Below are 16,269 nucleotides of genomic sequence, written 5' to 3'. Positions count from 1 at the left end.
GTTCTCACTAACTACTGGGTAAGGAGTCCCAACTGACCATAGAAAGGCACGAGCAAGAATAAGAAAAAAGAAAAAAACAAAAACAAGAACAAAAAGATCCCACAAAAACAGTGGAGGAACACTCATCCTGTGTGTGCTGAACCCTAACTAGGCCTGTAGTAAATTTCAGCAGACAAAACACATTTTCTACTCTGGTCATCTTTTTACCTGAAAGATGTTCTGATAGAGCAGACTTAAATATATGGTAGACCAGCCAACTGCTTCATAGATACTTAGCCACTTTAATGCTGCCCACATTATGGAACTTAATATTTCATTGGGTCCTTTTTATTTTATTTTTTATTATTTCAAAAGACAAGATGTCACTATATTTTGCTTAGCTTGACCCCAAACACTTGGATTTAAGCCATTCTCCTTTCAAGCACCTGGAACTACAGGCCTACCTCCATATCCAGCTGTATCCACGTTACAGATGAAGATAATGAATCAAAACAGTATGTAAGTGGCTCACTCGGTAGGTGGCAGCCCCAGGATTTGAACTGAGATAGTCTAGCCCAAAGGCATCGATTTTAGTCACAGCACTATACAAGGACACTCCAATGAAGGAAAAGACTTTTTTAGTTAATAGTAGGCTCACTACTGTTTTTTTTTTTCAGACAGATGTGAAGAAGATTAAGGATTAAAGTATAAATACCTCTTTGAAGTATTCTCTCTTGTGCATTTTAACTTCTTCAGAAAGGTCACACAGGCACAGGCTTGGGAAAGCCATTTTATCTAACTAACACTTACATAATGCGTCCTATGTATAAACCACCGGTCTTAGAGATTTATCAAACTCTTTTAATTTCATGAGGTAAAGGCGTATTGTTGTCCCCATATTCCCAGAAAATAAAGCTAGACCATTTACTGGCTGAGTCACTGAGTAATCACTGACACCCTCTGAACTTTCATATTTCATTAGTAAAACTGAGATACTAATACATCATTCAGAGATAGATTTTTGGTTAGGGATTAAATTTTTACGTCTAACATGCTAGGTGTGGAACCACTTATAATCAGTAGGACTGAATCACTTATGTCGCCAGTAGTTACAAGAAATAAAAATGTACAAGAAAATTTACCTTTAAGATAAAAACCTCACTAAAGAGTATGTATTATAATGTCGAACAGTAGCATACATAACATGCAACAGAACGTACAGTAGGCATCATCATATCTAAAATATATATGATTTTTTAACTAAAAAGCAAAATATTTTTCTTCTTTGAACTATTCAAATACTAAACCGTCATGAGAAATACTGGCAGAAAGGTCAGTTCATAATGCTAAGAGCAACAGGATCCACCATGTCACACTTAGGAGCTTCTAGAAAATACAGTTGGAGCTAGTTGAGCTTATATCTAAACCTGTGGCTTCTAGTCACCATATTTATAAAACTCAGAAAATTCCTCACTGAGAATCTACAAATGTTAGCTTTTGCCAATTCTTTCCATGTTGTAGGTGATCTTAAAAGAAGATCTACGAACAAACACTACAATTTTTAGGTTTTTAACTCCCTGGAAATTTTCTCTCTCATACTTTTTAACTTCTCTAAGTGTCATACAAACAGGCTTGGGAAAAGCACTTCTGATTTCTGTAGCCATTATTGTATGTCTGTATGGACACAGATAACCCAAACTCTCCTTATTTGCAAACATAATTCAAAGAACAGCAACTCCATCAAGAATTAGATTGTTTTTCATTTAATTTTAATATCAACTTTCTAGTTGATACATGAAATGTGTACATGTTTATGGGATCCTCTGTGCACATATGCTGTGTGAGGCTGAGCAGTCTGATTTATTGAGATCCTGTCAGGTTAGACAGAGTTTTAGGTTTTCATAACAAAGAATGATGCGATAACCTTACACACAAAGAAAACAATCCTGTGTTGCTTTTTAAAATTAGAATAGGCAAATATGAGGGACCATTCATCTTTAGGTACACAACCTGTACTTGGTGATGCTGTGAAAATGGCTTCATAGCCTTCTCTCTGTCCTTGCTATTGTCTGGTAAAGTTATTCCACACATCTCATCTGATCTGGCTTTTAGGCTTGAAAACAATTTCTTACCATGGTCATCCATCCAGAGTCCTACTGAGAGCAGATTTTTCCTATAAAAAAAAAACTTTGCTAATGTTCCTACCTCAAGTCTCTCAAATCTTACTAGTGGTTTCTTATAATCCATCCTATCAGGCCTAGTGTTTTTTATTGATTATCGAAGCCTTTGAAACTTCCTCCAATTTATCTGCTTTCTGAGCTCTCTCAACATAACTTTTCCTTCCTCAAGTCAAAACCATCCCTCAAGTTTTGCCTTCACTCCGGCCTTTTCTGCTAAATTTTATACCTATAGCAGACAGTTCTGTAATCTCTACAACTAGAAATAGCTAAAGTTCATGACCACTGCAAACAAACTTAAAGCATCTCTTGGTCTCTAGTTGCTTCGTGCTTCTCTCTAATTTTCATAACCATTTATGTTTTCTCTGTAAGCTGCTAAGACAAGTGATCATTTCTTCCCAAATAATCATCTGAGCCATTCAAACATTTAGACTATGGTAAGGATTGATGGTACACAGGCTGACACATGGGATAGCTGAAAATAGGAAACAAAAGAAATTGTTTCCTAAAGGAATTGATAGACAAAAGTCAGCCCTTGGTACTGCTGCCTTTATAGGACTTCCATCACAGCACTAGTGTCTACCCAATGCAAGGGTCTTGGAATCTATCCAGAAAGGTTCCCATCTTGAAACAAAGACAACTAATTTAATCAGAACAGCTGCTTTTTCTGAGACTATGCTGGCCTGTAAAACACAGATCTACTATAGATTTAATCAATATCATTCACTAGACCTATGCTGTCAAAGATAGTAGTCACTAGGACTCCTATCGATGTAAAGGGCTTAAAATGAAAGGAAATTAAATGCCATACCACTAGGCACATCTAAAGTGCTTATTGGCAAGTGGTTGCTATTACGGGCAACAGATTACAGAGGAGTTCTGGTATCATTGGACAGTGCCAAAGCTTACACAGAAACTCACTAGTGATGGCAGTGGCTGAAGATTTGGGCTTACAGCATTGACTGTGAAAAGCAATGTCCTGAGTGGGCAAGATTTCATACATCACCAACACATGGCTTGAAAGGCATTCCATAGGCTCACTGTCCAGTAAAAGCCTTGACGGACTCAACTCGAAGTATCTGAGTGGCAAGTGAGAGCTTCACTCCTGTAGCTCTATCTGCCATGCAAAGTGCTTAAAGCTCCATCATGTTAATGGAGGGAGGGAAGGAGGAAGGGAGGGAGAGAGGGAGAGAGAAAGGTTTTTAATTTTTTTTTATTTATTTTTATTTTGCTTTGCACATATGTAAGTGCACCCATGTCATTCATGCAAAGCTTATGGAGACGAGAAGAGGGTGTCGGATGCCCCTGGAACTGGAGTTATGGATGGTTGTTAGCTACCACGTGGGTGCTAGGATTCAAACTCTGGTCTTCTGAAAGAGCTACCAGTGCTCTTAACTGCTGAGCCATCTCTCCAGCACCAGGAGAGGGAGGTTTTAAATCTAGTTTTGGAAGTGACATGAAAAAGATCCACTGGGAGAAAAGTTGAGAAAGTGGCCTGCTTTGTGGTTGCACTGAAGTTCACACTCACCTCTCACAGATGGTCTGAGAAATGCTAAGGGGATTAAAATGCGACCAGGATGGATGTACAATTTATGATGCAAAAACCTTTTCTTTTGAGAATGAAACTGTATGTGTTAGTTACTTTCTATTGCTGTGATAAAAACACGGACCAAAACCAACTTGGGGAGGAAAGAGTTTAGAAGGCTTACAGCATACTCCACCTTCTAGGGAAGTCAAGCCAGGAACTCAGGGCAGGTACCTGGAGCACAGACCACGGAGTTACACTGCCTACTGGCTTGCTCCCCTGGCTTGTGCTCAGCTTGCTTTCTTATTCAATTCAGGACCACCTGCCCAGGGAAGGCATGACCAACAGTGGGCTGGGCCCTCCCACATCACTCAACAATCAAGAAAATGCCTCACAGACATGATTACAGGCCAATCCAATGTAGGCAGTTCCTCAATTAAGATTCCCTTTACCCAGGAGTGTCAAGTTGGCAACTAAAGCTATCCTAACACTGTATAACTCGCATATTTTTCTGTGGCCCAAATTCTATTCCCCGCAAGAGGATGGAGTGGGGCTGACAGACAAAACAACCTCCCCACCCCCTGCACACTGACTGCCTCTTTCTTCTGCTTCATAATGAACAGGGTCTCTAGAACAGAGGGTCTCTATGTAAGAAAGACAGGGATGCCTGATTGAGCCCAGAAGCTGAGTCTGGAGGCATTGCCCAAAAGAACAGACATGTTGTTTTTTGAGATGATGACACTGGCTTACAACATGTTAGGGGGTGATTTGCATATTAGTATGTTTTTAAAGTTTGAGGACTATAATCTAAAGTCCCTGGTGATAGTGCTGAATTTCCTATCACTGGGAGTGCTATACATGGAGTTGTCCCCTCTTGGCCACCCAGATAGCTACAGAGTTCAGAATTCTATCCACTGTGTGGTCTTAGTTTTTACCTTCCCCCAAAACTACGTTTGAGTTTCTTCTGACTCTACTTTTGTACATTATATCCCCTTATATTTATGTTTATGAGAGAAACTCTCCTGCAAAGTCACACAACATAGAGGTATTTTCTGAAAATGATTGTGCTAAATAGTAATATGAAAGGCCTTTTAAAAATAAGAAACAGTGTATAATAATAAGAGCAAGTCAATCTATTTGTTCACTGAGAACCTGATAGCACTATTCAGTGACTTAGGAAAATGACAATAGTTGGACTGTTAACTGGCTGAACAATGCAGACTGGATAACATGAATTAAAAGTCCCGGCTAGCCTGCTAGGGGCTCTGTGATGATATGGGAAGCCCTACTCTGAGCTGTGTACTGCTGAGCTCCTTTGTTCCCACTCCTTAGAACACAGACAAAAATTAAGTTTGTAAATGATATAAAACCCAGAAGCAATGCTTTTATGATAAGCCAGTGTTTCTCAATTCTGCTTGCTATAGATACAGACCAGATCCCCCTTCTCTGGGGGAAGGCCTGGGAACTTGGCTTTTTTGCTAATTTTCCAGGGGATAAGATTCCTTTAGGGGGCTGGAGAGATGGCTCAGCAGTTAAGAACACTGACTGTTCTTGCAGAAGACCTGGGTTAAAAAAAAAAAAAGAAAGAAAGGAAAGGAGGGAGGGAGGGAGGATGGGGGCTAGAGGGATGGCTCAGTGGTTAAGAGGGACCCTGGTTCTATTCCCAGCACCCACATGGCAGCTAACAACCATCTGTATTCCAGAGCTAGGAAATCCGGTGCCCTCTTCTGACCTCTGCAGGCATTGCATGACACAGGTGCACTTACACACATGCAGGCAATACACGCATACACATAAAATAAAAAATAAATAAAATATTTGAAAAAAAGATTCCTTTAAATGCTTCAAAGTCACAAAATTGTTCCATACACCTTAATGGCAATGAGTTTTAACCAACACAATTCTACTTCCAAAATAGTAACAAAAAGCTGTTTTCTTGCTTCCCTAACAAAGCAAATTTATGGGGTTTTCGAGTGGTAAATGAGGGAATATAGGCTGATAGTAAACCCCGCTCAGATGTGGTGATCTTACTTGTGGGGAGGAACCCAACAGGATACGTGAAGTAATATCATTTTCAATGACTTTTTACCTGAAAGCTGGTAAGTCATGTTTTGTAGCAGCACATTCAACTGTATTTAGTACTTTGGGTTACAAATACAAATGATCATACAATTGAATGAACTGAGTTTCCCTTGACATAAAGATGAAAACAAAAATTATTATAGGAATTTGCAAGATCTACAGAGACCATTTCCATAGCTAAAAATATCTCCCTGCATCCAGAAGGCTGTGCACACAATGTAAAGGTCCTGCATCAAGCTTCCCCTGCCTGTCCAGTGACTTCCACTCCCCACCACAATCAGGCAAGCTGGTTCTTACCACAGAGATGGAGTTGGAGAGCAGTGTGCCATCCTGACCCAGCATGTTGGACACGGTGATCTCTGGCAGGTCCATGCTTTGCGGATGGAACGGGAGCAGGCCATTGTGGTTCATGGGGTGACAGAGAGCGTGGTACCCCGACTCCACCTCATTCAGGTGCACCAGCGAGTGGTCAGGGAGGGAGGGAGGTGTGATAGGTGGAATGTTAAAGTCTTCACTCTCCAGACTTGGGCCAGGGTAGGACTGAAAAGACAGGAGTGACAGAGTTGGTAATTAGCATCTCCTTGATCGCCATCTTTGGGCACAGGTGCACAATGGCCTTGCGATATGAGCAGTAGTGTGAATTTGGCCAGGAAGTTTCAAACACTGGGGTCATCCTGCTACCATGTCTCTCTTATGTGTGAAGGAAAACACCTTTGAGACCTTTCCCCTTTGGTAGAAAGCCTGCTTCCCTTAAGTTGTTTGTTTTTCTTTTTTTTTGTTTGTTTGTTTGGTTTTTCTGTTTGTTGTTTGTTTTTGTTTTGTTTTTCTAGGAAGTTGACATCAAACAGATTTCAAAGATCCCATTAAAATTTTCCAGAGTTTTAATCTAGCTAAATAGTTTTTTTTTTTTTTCCATGAGAATTGTAGGGAAGGAAGGCAATTTATAAAACAGTTTGATCAAACATGTTTCTTGGGGCTCCCTACTGCTCAGATTATGGGTTGTAGTAAAAATGAATTCCAGAAGTCTGGGGCAGTTGCTTTTCAGTTTTGAAAACCTACCTGCTCATAGCTGGCAAAAGAAAAGTTATTCATTAAGAAGTAACTTAAGCATGTGGCTAAGTGTAAAATGCCTAACTGAACATTTGATGTGGTTTTGAAATACCAAAAATGCTAATTTTAGAAAAAATATTTTATCATCAGAATAGGAGTGATGACTACTTGCATGGTCTCTATGAACATTTATTTGATTTTCTCCTAAAGGCTGATAATACTGCTACCATTTAAATTTAGTTCTACCCGTGGTAAATGACAGAAACAATTAATATTATTCTAATACTAATTCTGAAATAAAAGTTAATCAGTAAAATAAATAGCATTAATATATTGGAGGCTTTTCTTTTATAAGCTAGCTTTAAAGTAGGAAGGGAGGGATGGAAGAAGAAAGGAAAGATTATATAAAGACAAGTCTACTTAAAAATGGAATGTGATGAAAGTTGAAAAATACAAGAAAGAACAGAATAAAGAAACATTGCTAGCAATTAATATTAATATACAGTGATATTCAGTAGTTCTTTGTAGAACAGGTGTCATAATGTGAAAAGAAACATTTTGGTCCAGATAATTCTTGTAAGACTGTCTTTCAAATTCAGGGGGCCTTCAGGGTTTTGGTACATGGATAACAAGGAGCCCCTTGTCTGACTGTACAGTGACTGCTACAGTGTGCAAGATTTGAAATGAGCAGGCAAAGTATAGGAGCCAAAGAAAGTAGTGTACGGTATTCATTGGGTGTTCAGCCAATAAGCTTCATGCTTCCCTGTCCAAGTGCCTGGGGTTATTTTTTCCAGATGGCGTCTATTTGTCTAACAGAAAGAAAAGCTTTAACTTGCACTTGCTAACTGTTGTACAAGTTTTGATATATTTGTTTAGGTGCTGTCAAAAGACAAGATTAAATGGAAAGCTCCTTGGAACACCTGGAATTTAGAGGTGGCTATGGAGAAGTATGTGGGCTTGTATAAAGCGTGTCTGCAGTATAGGAAAGGAAGACTTGATACACCCTTGCAGATAATTTTTCTTAAATATGTAAGATTCTGCTAAAAAAGTCACGAGCTCTAAAGTTAAATCACCCACTACCAAAGTCTTCAGTTAACAGTACATATTTCTTGTCTGAAATATATATAGATCAGTGCCCTGTGTCAAAGTTACAAGGTTGATTGAATTCCCACATACCTGGTGTATTTTGGACCCTGAGTATATAGATTCAAGCTTGCAGGTCTTCATAGGAATATTCATAAAAGATATAAAAGATGTCCAGTGGAGAGGAAGAAAATATTTATTCATTCCTATTTCATACAAAGTACTACTATCCAGGGCCCTTTCACTGTCTTGTCTTTATTTAACACTTACAATTATTCTTTATGTGGCTGCTATTCTCCCCTTTTCCTGGTGAGAGAACTGAGGCTCAGAAGGTAAAAACTTGTCCAGTTACTTGGCAATCAGCTTAGTTCAGATACAGGAGATGGCTATAAAATGAAAGAAGATACCGTTGTCCCCTCCCTTCCCTTCCTCCTTTCTCGCTTTCTTTGCTGTGATCCAACCCAGGGACTTGCACACATTAGGCAAATGCTCTACCATTGAGCTCTATCACTTAGTGCTACCATTCTGTCTGACTGATGCAGACTTTGTTACATAAAATTTCCTACATTTAAGAATTAGTATTACCACAAACAGCAGGCTTTTACTTGTCTCAGATTCCACCACAACGCTCACCATTAAAGTTAAATATTTACTCCACATAAGCATAAGAATTCATAATCCGTTTCTCTGTCAGCACTGAAGATGCTGAGTTTTCAGTGACTAGCTTTGAAGAAGTTGACTAGAGTCTGTTTGGAACTTTCCTGAACAAGGCACAATTAACACAGAGTAAAGGAGAAAGATGTTTTTAATTTTAGAAGTGTCATTAAACCTCTGAAAACACTAAGTGATATTTCACCCAGGGTGCAGCCTGACTCTACATTCTAGAGTTTCTTCAGTAGTTAAGTCTTAATTTGTGGTGTTTTAAAGGAAGGTTTAATTGGTATCACTTTACATTCAGTGATAACAATTGTGCTGCAATTTAACTAAGCTACATGGTTTATTTTCATGTAATTACACATTAAGGTTATTTAATCCATGCAATTATATACCAAAGCACAGTTCTATAACTTAATCGGTAATGGGTGGTTATGTGGGTCAAGAATTTTAACAACATAAGGTTACTTAGTAGTTTCTGTTCTTTACATTAGAAAGTCATAATGTAGTTATTTGCCATGAGCCTATTATAGTGTAATTGATGCCCTATAAAAGTACTGTTGTAATTATTTAAATGTTAAAATGTCCTAGAAGTTTAAAAAAGTTCAGTGGCAGACTAATTTCCAATTTTTTAAAAATGTGGAAATGAATTAGTTAATTCTTCACTGTTGATTTCTACGACACGACAGGTTTACTTTGATTTTGAAAAACTTAACGGTCATGTGTTTAAGTTAATAAAGGCTTACATTACATGCAGTTTGCTGTTTGGGGTGATACAGTACAATAGGATGTGATTCAGTACTTTCATTCCCCATGAAACTCCCTGTTAGAATTACTGTTAAATGTTTGTTGATGAATAAACAAAAGAATCACCAATGCATGAATCATCAATCTGAGTCTTTAAAAGCATGAAGCTTATAAATAAAACCACTGTTACTTCACAGGCTTGAGTAATTATTTTATACTCCCAAGACAGCCCTGCCTAGTTCATAACACAGAAGCAACATTCAAGTCATATTGCACCAATCAGCTAAAATGTCCCATTAGAAGAGATAAGGCTGCAACTGCTTGAGAAAGACTGGGTGGAGGAGTCTGTGTCCTCTGACTGCTGCCCTGGCCTTGAAGTGTCTTGTCTCACCATCCCAGAGTGACACAGAAATTCCAGAGGATTCACAGTGCAGTTTGTGACCCACTAGCTCTCAGCACTGTTAGAGCTGAATTCCGTCTGGAGCAGGAGAAGGGCCCTACAGTCGCAGCTGGGGAACCTGGGGTCAGTTCATGGCCACATTTCTTATGTCCACACCTGGTCATTATCAGCAAGAGGAGTGGGCACTTGGGTGCTCTGTTCATAGTAACAGAACACAGGACTAGTCAGAGAAGTTACAGTAAGGCCATCCTAGTGACACAGGACCCAGTGCAGCCCGTGCTCACTAACTTGGTCCTGTTCTGATTCTTACTCATTTCCCCTTCCTTCCCTCCATTGTGGCCTGGATTGTAAGCAATCAATCATTTTCTAGCCTTCTCAGACACAAAGATCTTGTGATGCTTTCTAAGGTCTCCATATCCCCCTGAGGCAACAGTACCACATTATTTTAGACCTAGTTAGAAGTTACCAGAGAGTTGACACCATATCCGGGGAGGCTCTCTGAGGCTGTACAGAATGCAGGACAGGACAAGCATGGCTCTTCAACGCTGGTACTGACTTCCTCATCACCATCTATAGTCTCATATCCTTCCAAGACTGGAGGCTAGAATCTAAACCATCTGCCTCCCTTGCTCCTAACACACATGTAAGTCACTGGTGGCCATCTGTAGGAATGGTGGGAAAGTGTTTAGGGATCGTGGGGTGAAATTCATGCCTGTAATTTTTCACTTCACCTTAACAAGAGGTGAGTTGGAAATAGGTATGCAAACTGTACTGGTCTGAAACCATAGCCAGTCTACATGATCTAATGATACAAAGAAATTCAAAATTCCCCTGAGTGCAGGCTCCTCACTGGATATAGACACAGGGAACTCTCATCTCTGTGTGAGTTCTGGGACACTTATGGGTTCCTTGATTCCAGGGCAAGGGCCCTCATTTCCAGGCCAGAGGTCCCAGACCTCACTGTATTGTAGAGCATCTAAACATCACTGAATGTGGGGTGGGGCAGGGTATACTAGCATGAGTCTTAGCTAATTCTGAAAAACCGATGAACTATTCAAGGCTGCAAGTGAATTGTCTGAAGCATTCAAGTAGTAATTTTAAAATATTATCCTCCTCAAGAGAGTAAGTTTATAGTACTAAGTAACAAGAGTCGATGACTATTGTAAGTCATTTGCTTAAAAGGTGGTGTTGGTACATTTCGCTTATAAAGTGCCACTTCTTTCTCTGATGAGAGCCAGATAGCTGTTGGACTGGTTGCAAGTGCATGTAATGATTTCTTCAGTGACTAATAAGAATGGTCACAGCATGTTGGAAAGACTGGCAGCTGTGAGGTCCAACAGACGAGCCTGATCCACATTGTTACCACATTTATGAGTTTGGTTTCTGAAGCAAGTTTCCTGTTCCTCTTCAGCGTGTTTCAAAACTCAATTCACAGAGTGCTTCAGAGCATGAAACATGAATAGAAATCCAATAATCTATGTTCTCCAGATAAAAAGTGCTTGATGGGGCTGGGCATAGTGGCACACGCCTTTAATCCCAGCACTTGGGAGGCAGAGGCAGGTGGATCTCTGTGAGTTCAAGATCAGTCTGGTCTACATAGAGAGTTCCATGACAGCTGGGGCTACAGGGAGACCCTGTCTCAAAAAGACCAATAAAAAAAGAAGAAGAAAAAGTGCTTGATGAAGGATTATTGCCAAATGGTTTTCTCCATGCCTTAGCCTGGGTCATATCTAAGAACACAAACACCTCTAGACAGCCCATTGAAAGTTGGGCTTAACATAGTGGTACTGAAAAGGAATTTCCATCTATTTGCCATTGATAAGAACTTATATTGGAGCAAAGTGTACCCTATTCATACATACTATATTGAATTGTTCCATGTAGCTGAAATCAACTTTCGCAATTCATCGGATGAAATTAAATTGCCTGTTTTTCTTTACTTTCCTATGTCTATGGTGGGTTGTAGTGGTGACGGTGATAGAGGTTGTGGGGTGTGTGTGTGGTATATGTGTTTGTGTGTGAATGTGCATGTGTGGGGGGTACAAATTGTGTGTGTGTGTGTGTGTATAGGCTAGGCATCAATGCTGGGTGTCATCTGATAGAGGTTGTGGGGTGTGTGTGTGGTATATGTGTTTGTGTGTGAATGTGCTTGTGTGGGGGTACAAATTGTGTGTGTGTGTGTGCGTGTGTGTATAGGCTAGGCATCAATGCTGGGTGTCATCCTTGATTCTTTCTCTACCTTATGTTTTGAAACAAAGTCTCTCACAGAACTTAGAGCTCACAGATTTAGCTAGCAGGTTAGCCAGTGAGTTCCAGGGATATTCCTGGCTCTGTCTCCCTAGCCTGGGATTACAGGCATGTCCAACCTCATCTGGCTTTTATGAAAGGTGGGGATTGAACTCAGGTCTTCATGCTTGTACAGCAAGCACTTTGCTGACTGAGCCATCTCCCAACCCCTAAATTACATCTTAAAATGCAGAATAAAAGGAGTAGGGAACAGGGAGGAGGGAAAGGACGCTGAGGTGCTGGGAATGACTCACTGTGCAGAGGGCTCACAAGGCTCCACAAAGAGCTCTGAGGGCTGCTGAGTTCTGATCCAGGCCAAAGGTGAAGGAATTCTGAGTCAAAATGTACATGTCTAATTATTCATGATCAATGTATTATTGACATCCTGGCTGTGTCCTTCGAAGGGCCATCTTCCTTGGGGCACATTTGCCAAAGAGGCAAATTGCTAAGGAAAAGGCTCAATTCTAAGCCTAGAACCAATATACGAGGGTTAGGGAACTTTTCCAAGGGAACCCTTGAACCTGTTTTGGACTGATCTGCTTGCTTGCCTTTTCAACCATTTGACTAAAGCCAACACCATTCCACACGTACAACTTCCCTAGCCCGGACTGCAGTGGGACAGAAAAAGAGAGTTCTCACCTAATTTCTGGAAGGTCTCACTCCCCTGTCTGTTTAATTGCATAGGCACACTCTTTAATCATCCTGCTTTACATATTCCATGACCTGGGTATCCTGTTTACATTATTTCCTCCGTCTGCAGCCCACATTTCCTTGGCTACAGCCTGTTCTTATTTTGTATCCCCACTCCACATCATTGCATCTGCAAGCAGAATGGTAATTACACCGACTTTTTTTTCGGGCTGCAGAGAATTCAGGTTTTCATATGGTCCAGCTAGAGGGTTAAAACATGCTGACCATAAACAAATAGTAAGTTTTTTTCAGCCTTTGTGTTTGCTTCTCTTTTCAAAAATTGAATTCTCTGGGCACTATATTTTGTGGGTCCCTACCACATATTGCAATCATTATGCAGAGCATTCAATCTTTGGTGACAAGAAGTTCCATAACTCAGAAGAATTCAAAAGATACCATCTCGTACACATCTTTAAATTATGGGATGGACTCACGCAGTCATGCATACACTAAAAATATGGCTATGGTTATAACACTGTAAAATATGTTTCTCATATAGATCTTTATTTGAAAGATAAATAAATACTACTGCCATCAGACATATACAGAATGCCTTAATTTTTAATCTGCAACATAATTCCTGAAAGTCAAGGACAGAAAAATGCCCATGTTTAAACATGTTTCATCTTCTATTACTGAGCATTCTTGTTGCATGATTCAAATAACTCAATGGAGAGCAAACTGAGCCGAGAAATTTATCAGAAAAAAATCATAAACTTCCTCTACATTTTCTGAAGTTAAGACATTGCATTGTAGTGGCGATTTTCCCCGGAGGCATTAAACAGCATCAATATGATCTCTAATTTCTTTTGAGGAGACCTTCAGAAGCAAGTATTTTTCTGATTCTTTTGTCTCTGCATGAACAAGGGTTGATAGCTTGAAACTATAATGTATTGCTGCAAAAAGCTTCGGTCTGTTACATAAATCATCTTAACACTCAGCAAGAATTGTCCAACAGTACCATTGACGTGCTCAAGCCAATGATGCTGAAAACATTTTTTCTGTCTTTCTTTACATGCGAGACAATAGCAATAAATCATCTTCATTTAAAAACACACAATGTACTAATTTTTCAACCAATAGTTATCAAAATGAAATTTTTGGTAGAAAGCATAACATTTATTTTGTTTGTGCTCATTAATTTTTATAACCCAAGTTAAATAAAAAACAGCAAGTGATCATTTAGTATAGCAATGTTTGTTGTATGTCTACTATATTTAAGCCTTCTTGCAAAGAGTGAGTTAGATACAAAGAACCAGAAGAGAGTGTGTACAAAGGGGTGGACTGGACGACAGAAATAGAAATTTAGGCTCCCAATAGGGCCATCTGCTTGAAATGTCAGACCAGGGGATCTCAGAAGGTGATGATGGGAGTTACATGAACCAAAATGACTGAAGGGCTGCTATCAGCAAATTTGCCCCCAAAACAGGGCCTGAAGAGCAAACATTTCTGCTGAGATATGTTGGAGATAGAGAAGACTATAGCATGAACCCGTGACCTAGTCCAGGCAGATAGACAGGCAGCAGCAACAAAGCCACCTTCTAGGACAGCTTCAAGGGCAAGACTGGTTCCAGCAATTGAAACAAATGGGGCTAACAGGCTCAGCACAAGCCTCTGCTAGAAGTGGGGGTAAGGTAAAACGAGCATGCAAAGTTGCATAAAACCAGAAGACAGGGTTAACTGGAGCCTACCCAGAGAATCCAGGCACTAGGATAGGAAAAGCTTTGTGCCCTGGGTTCTAGGCTGATAAGCTGGAGCTTTAAGCATTCTGGAAACAATGAGCTTAGCACTAGATCAGGAGTGCATGGAATAGGGCTGCCTGACCCTCCTCTGTCTCTCATGGCTGCTTTGTGCATCCCCCTCCCCAGACACTGATGGAAGAGCCTGTAGCTCTTACATCTGGGGCTTCTTTTGTCATTCATCACTGATCTTGGAATGGGGAGAATTGCTTCCCTATAGTGTTTGCATGTCTACATGACTGTCTTCGGTATTTTCAGTGGACATTTTAAAAGCAAGCATGGGGTGCAGTTTTCATAAATAAGCGTCTTTCCTTTGGCTTAAAAAAAAGCAAAAACAATAATAAAAAGTTCCTTGATAACAATGTGTGCCCAACACCCACATGGGCGATTAGGGAAAGCAGGTCAAAGCACAGAAGCTGAATCCAAGACCCCATTCAGGGTCCATGTGTTCAATGGCAGGCCAGCCTTCCAAACTTATTGTTTAAAGGTGCTAACTGATGTAATCAATATCATTTAAAATATATAATATGATGTAAAATGTAACCTATATTTTTGCCTGGATATATTCTGAGTTCTAGTTTTATAAATGGTCTTATTTTATAAATGACCCTTGTAAACCAATTTTAAGAATAAACACGTGAAAAAATTACTCTTAATGCAACCACTCAGGTGTAAAAAGAAGCGTAATGTTACTAAAATGTACATCTTTCAGGATCCTTTTCAGTTCATACTTGACCTTTCATTGTGACCTTTTGCTTTCATTTTTAATAAGTTCTATTTTTGAGGTCTGATTTAAGAGTTAGAAACATCAGGCACATCTCAGGTCGCCTCTTAATTTCTTTAAATTTCAGATTCCAAATCTATAAAATAGCTGTGGTCAGCTGATTAGGAGTTTGCCATGTTAAATAAAGAAAATGAGACAATGTACAGATTTTGGGTGTTTGCTGGTTCAAAAGAAGCAATCACTACATCTGAGCTGTGTTGCTATTATTGTAACATTGTATAATTTAATCTTTTCACATATAATGATCATGAATGATTTTCTATGCCAATAAATATTATTTATATCACTGTTTAAATGGACACACATTCTATCTTTGTGTTCATGCTCTGTAATTTTTTCCATCAATTTTTATTTTAAAATATTTCAACTGTTCTCAGTTTTTCTGTTATGAATCACTGTGATGAATAACATTCATTTATTTCCTTGGAAGAACATTCTAGAATTCCATACTTATGCTCAATCAGAATCACAGAATGCTAAGAAAGTCTCATGTTTAAAAATAGCATATTACCCAGCATAGAACTGGGAAAACGAACAGCAGACCCCAATCTTATCTAAAGGAATATTGACAACTGATTGCTGCTAGATGAGGAACAGCTGACCTTCCTAAAACAAAGACCTCTAGATAGGCTGACTAGATTCACCAGATGGACAAGTAGTGGGGAATGGCTGTGGGTGCCGATGACACAGCAGACAGTAGCAGGGATAACAGAGTATAAGGGCTCTAGTCAGGGGAGGGAGGCTATGGGAGCGTGCCATCTGGGAAGTGGGTGTATAGTTGAATAAGATGGTTTGGGATGTTCTGTGTGATATACACACACACAAAAAAAAATCAACAAATTTTTAAAAATGTATTATATTTGAGGAGGAAGCATGGAAATTTACGTCATGTTAAATGAAGTTGATAAACATTACCACTGAAATCTACCCAATGACTTTATAGACATACACAGGCACCAAGCATCCAAGTGCAACCAATTATGACTAGTAATAATCAGATACATACAGATTAGAGATGCATGGGCCAACATCTCAGTGTTAGTAGCAAAAACAATGAGTCTTTCTGTAAGAAG

The 16,269-nt window shown here is 39.5% G+C and overlaps 1 protein-coding gene across 1 annotated transcript in view; it reads right to left on the bottom strand.

The window, feature by feature from the left end:
* The window catches only part of Tox (thymocyte selection associated high mobility group box), a 311,520-nt gene that overhangs the window by 131,564 nt on the left and 163,687 nt on the right, over positions 1-16,269 (bottom strand). Inside the window, exon 3 of the mRNA XM_008832094.3 lies at positions 6,061-6,303. Within this exon, the coding sequence (XP_008830316.1) occupies positions 6,061-6,303 (243 nt within the window). The remainder of the gene's footprint in view (positions 1-6,060; positions 6,304-16,269) is intronic.

The sequence above is a fragment of the Nannospalax galili genome, unplaced genomic scaffold (genome assembly GCF_000622305.1).
Source record: "Nannospalax galili isolate Female #2095 unplaced genomic scaffold, S.galili_v1.0 scaffold796, whole genome shotgun sequence".
NCBI classification, from domain to species: domain Eukaryota; kingdom Metazoa; phylum Chordata; class Mammalia; order Rodentia; family Spalacidae; genus Nannospalax; species Nannospalax galili.
This window is presented reverse-complemented; position numbering and strand designations above follow the sequence as displayed.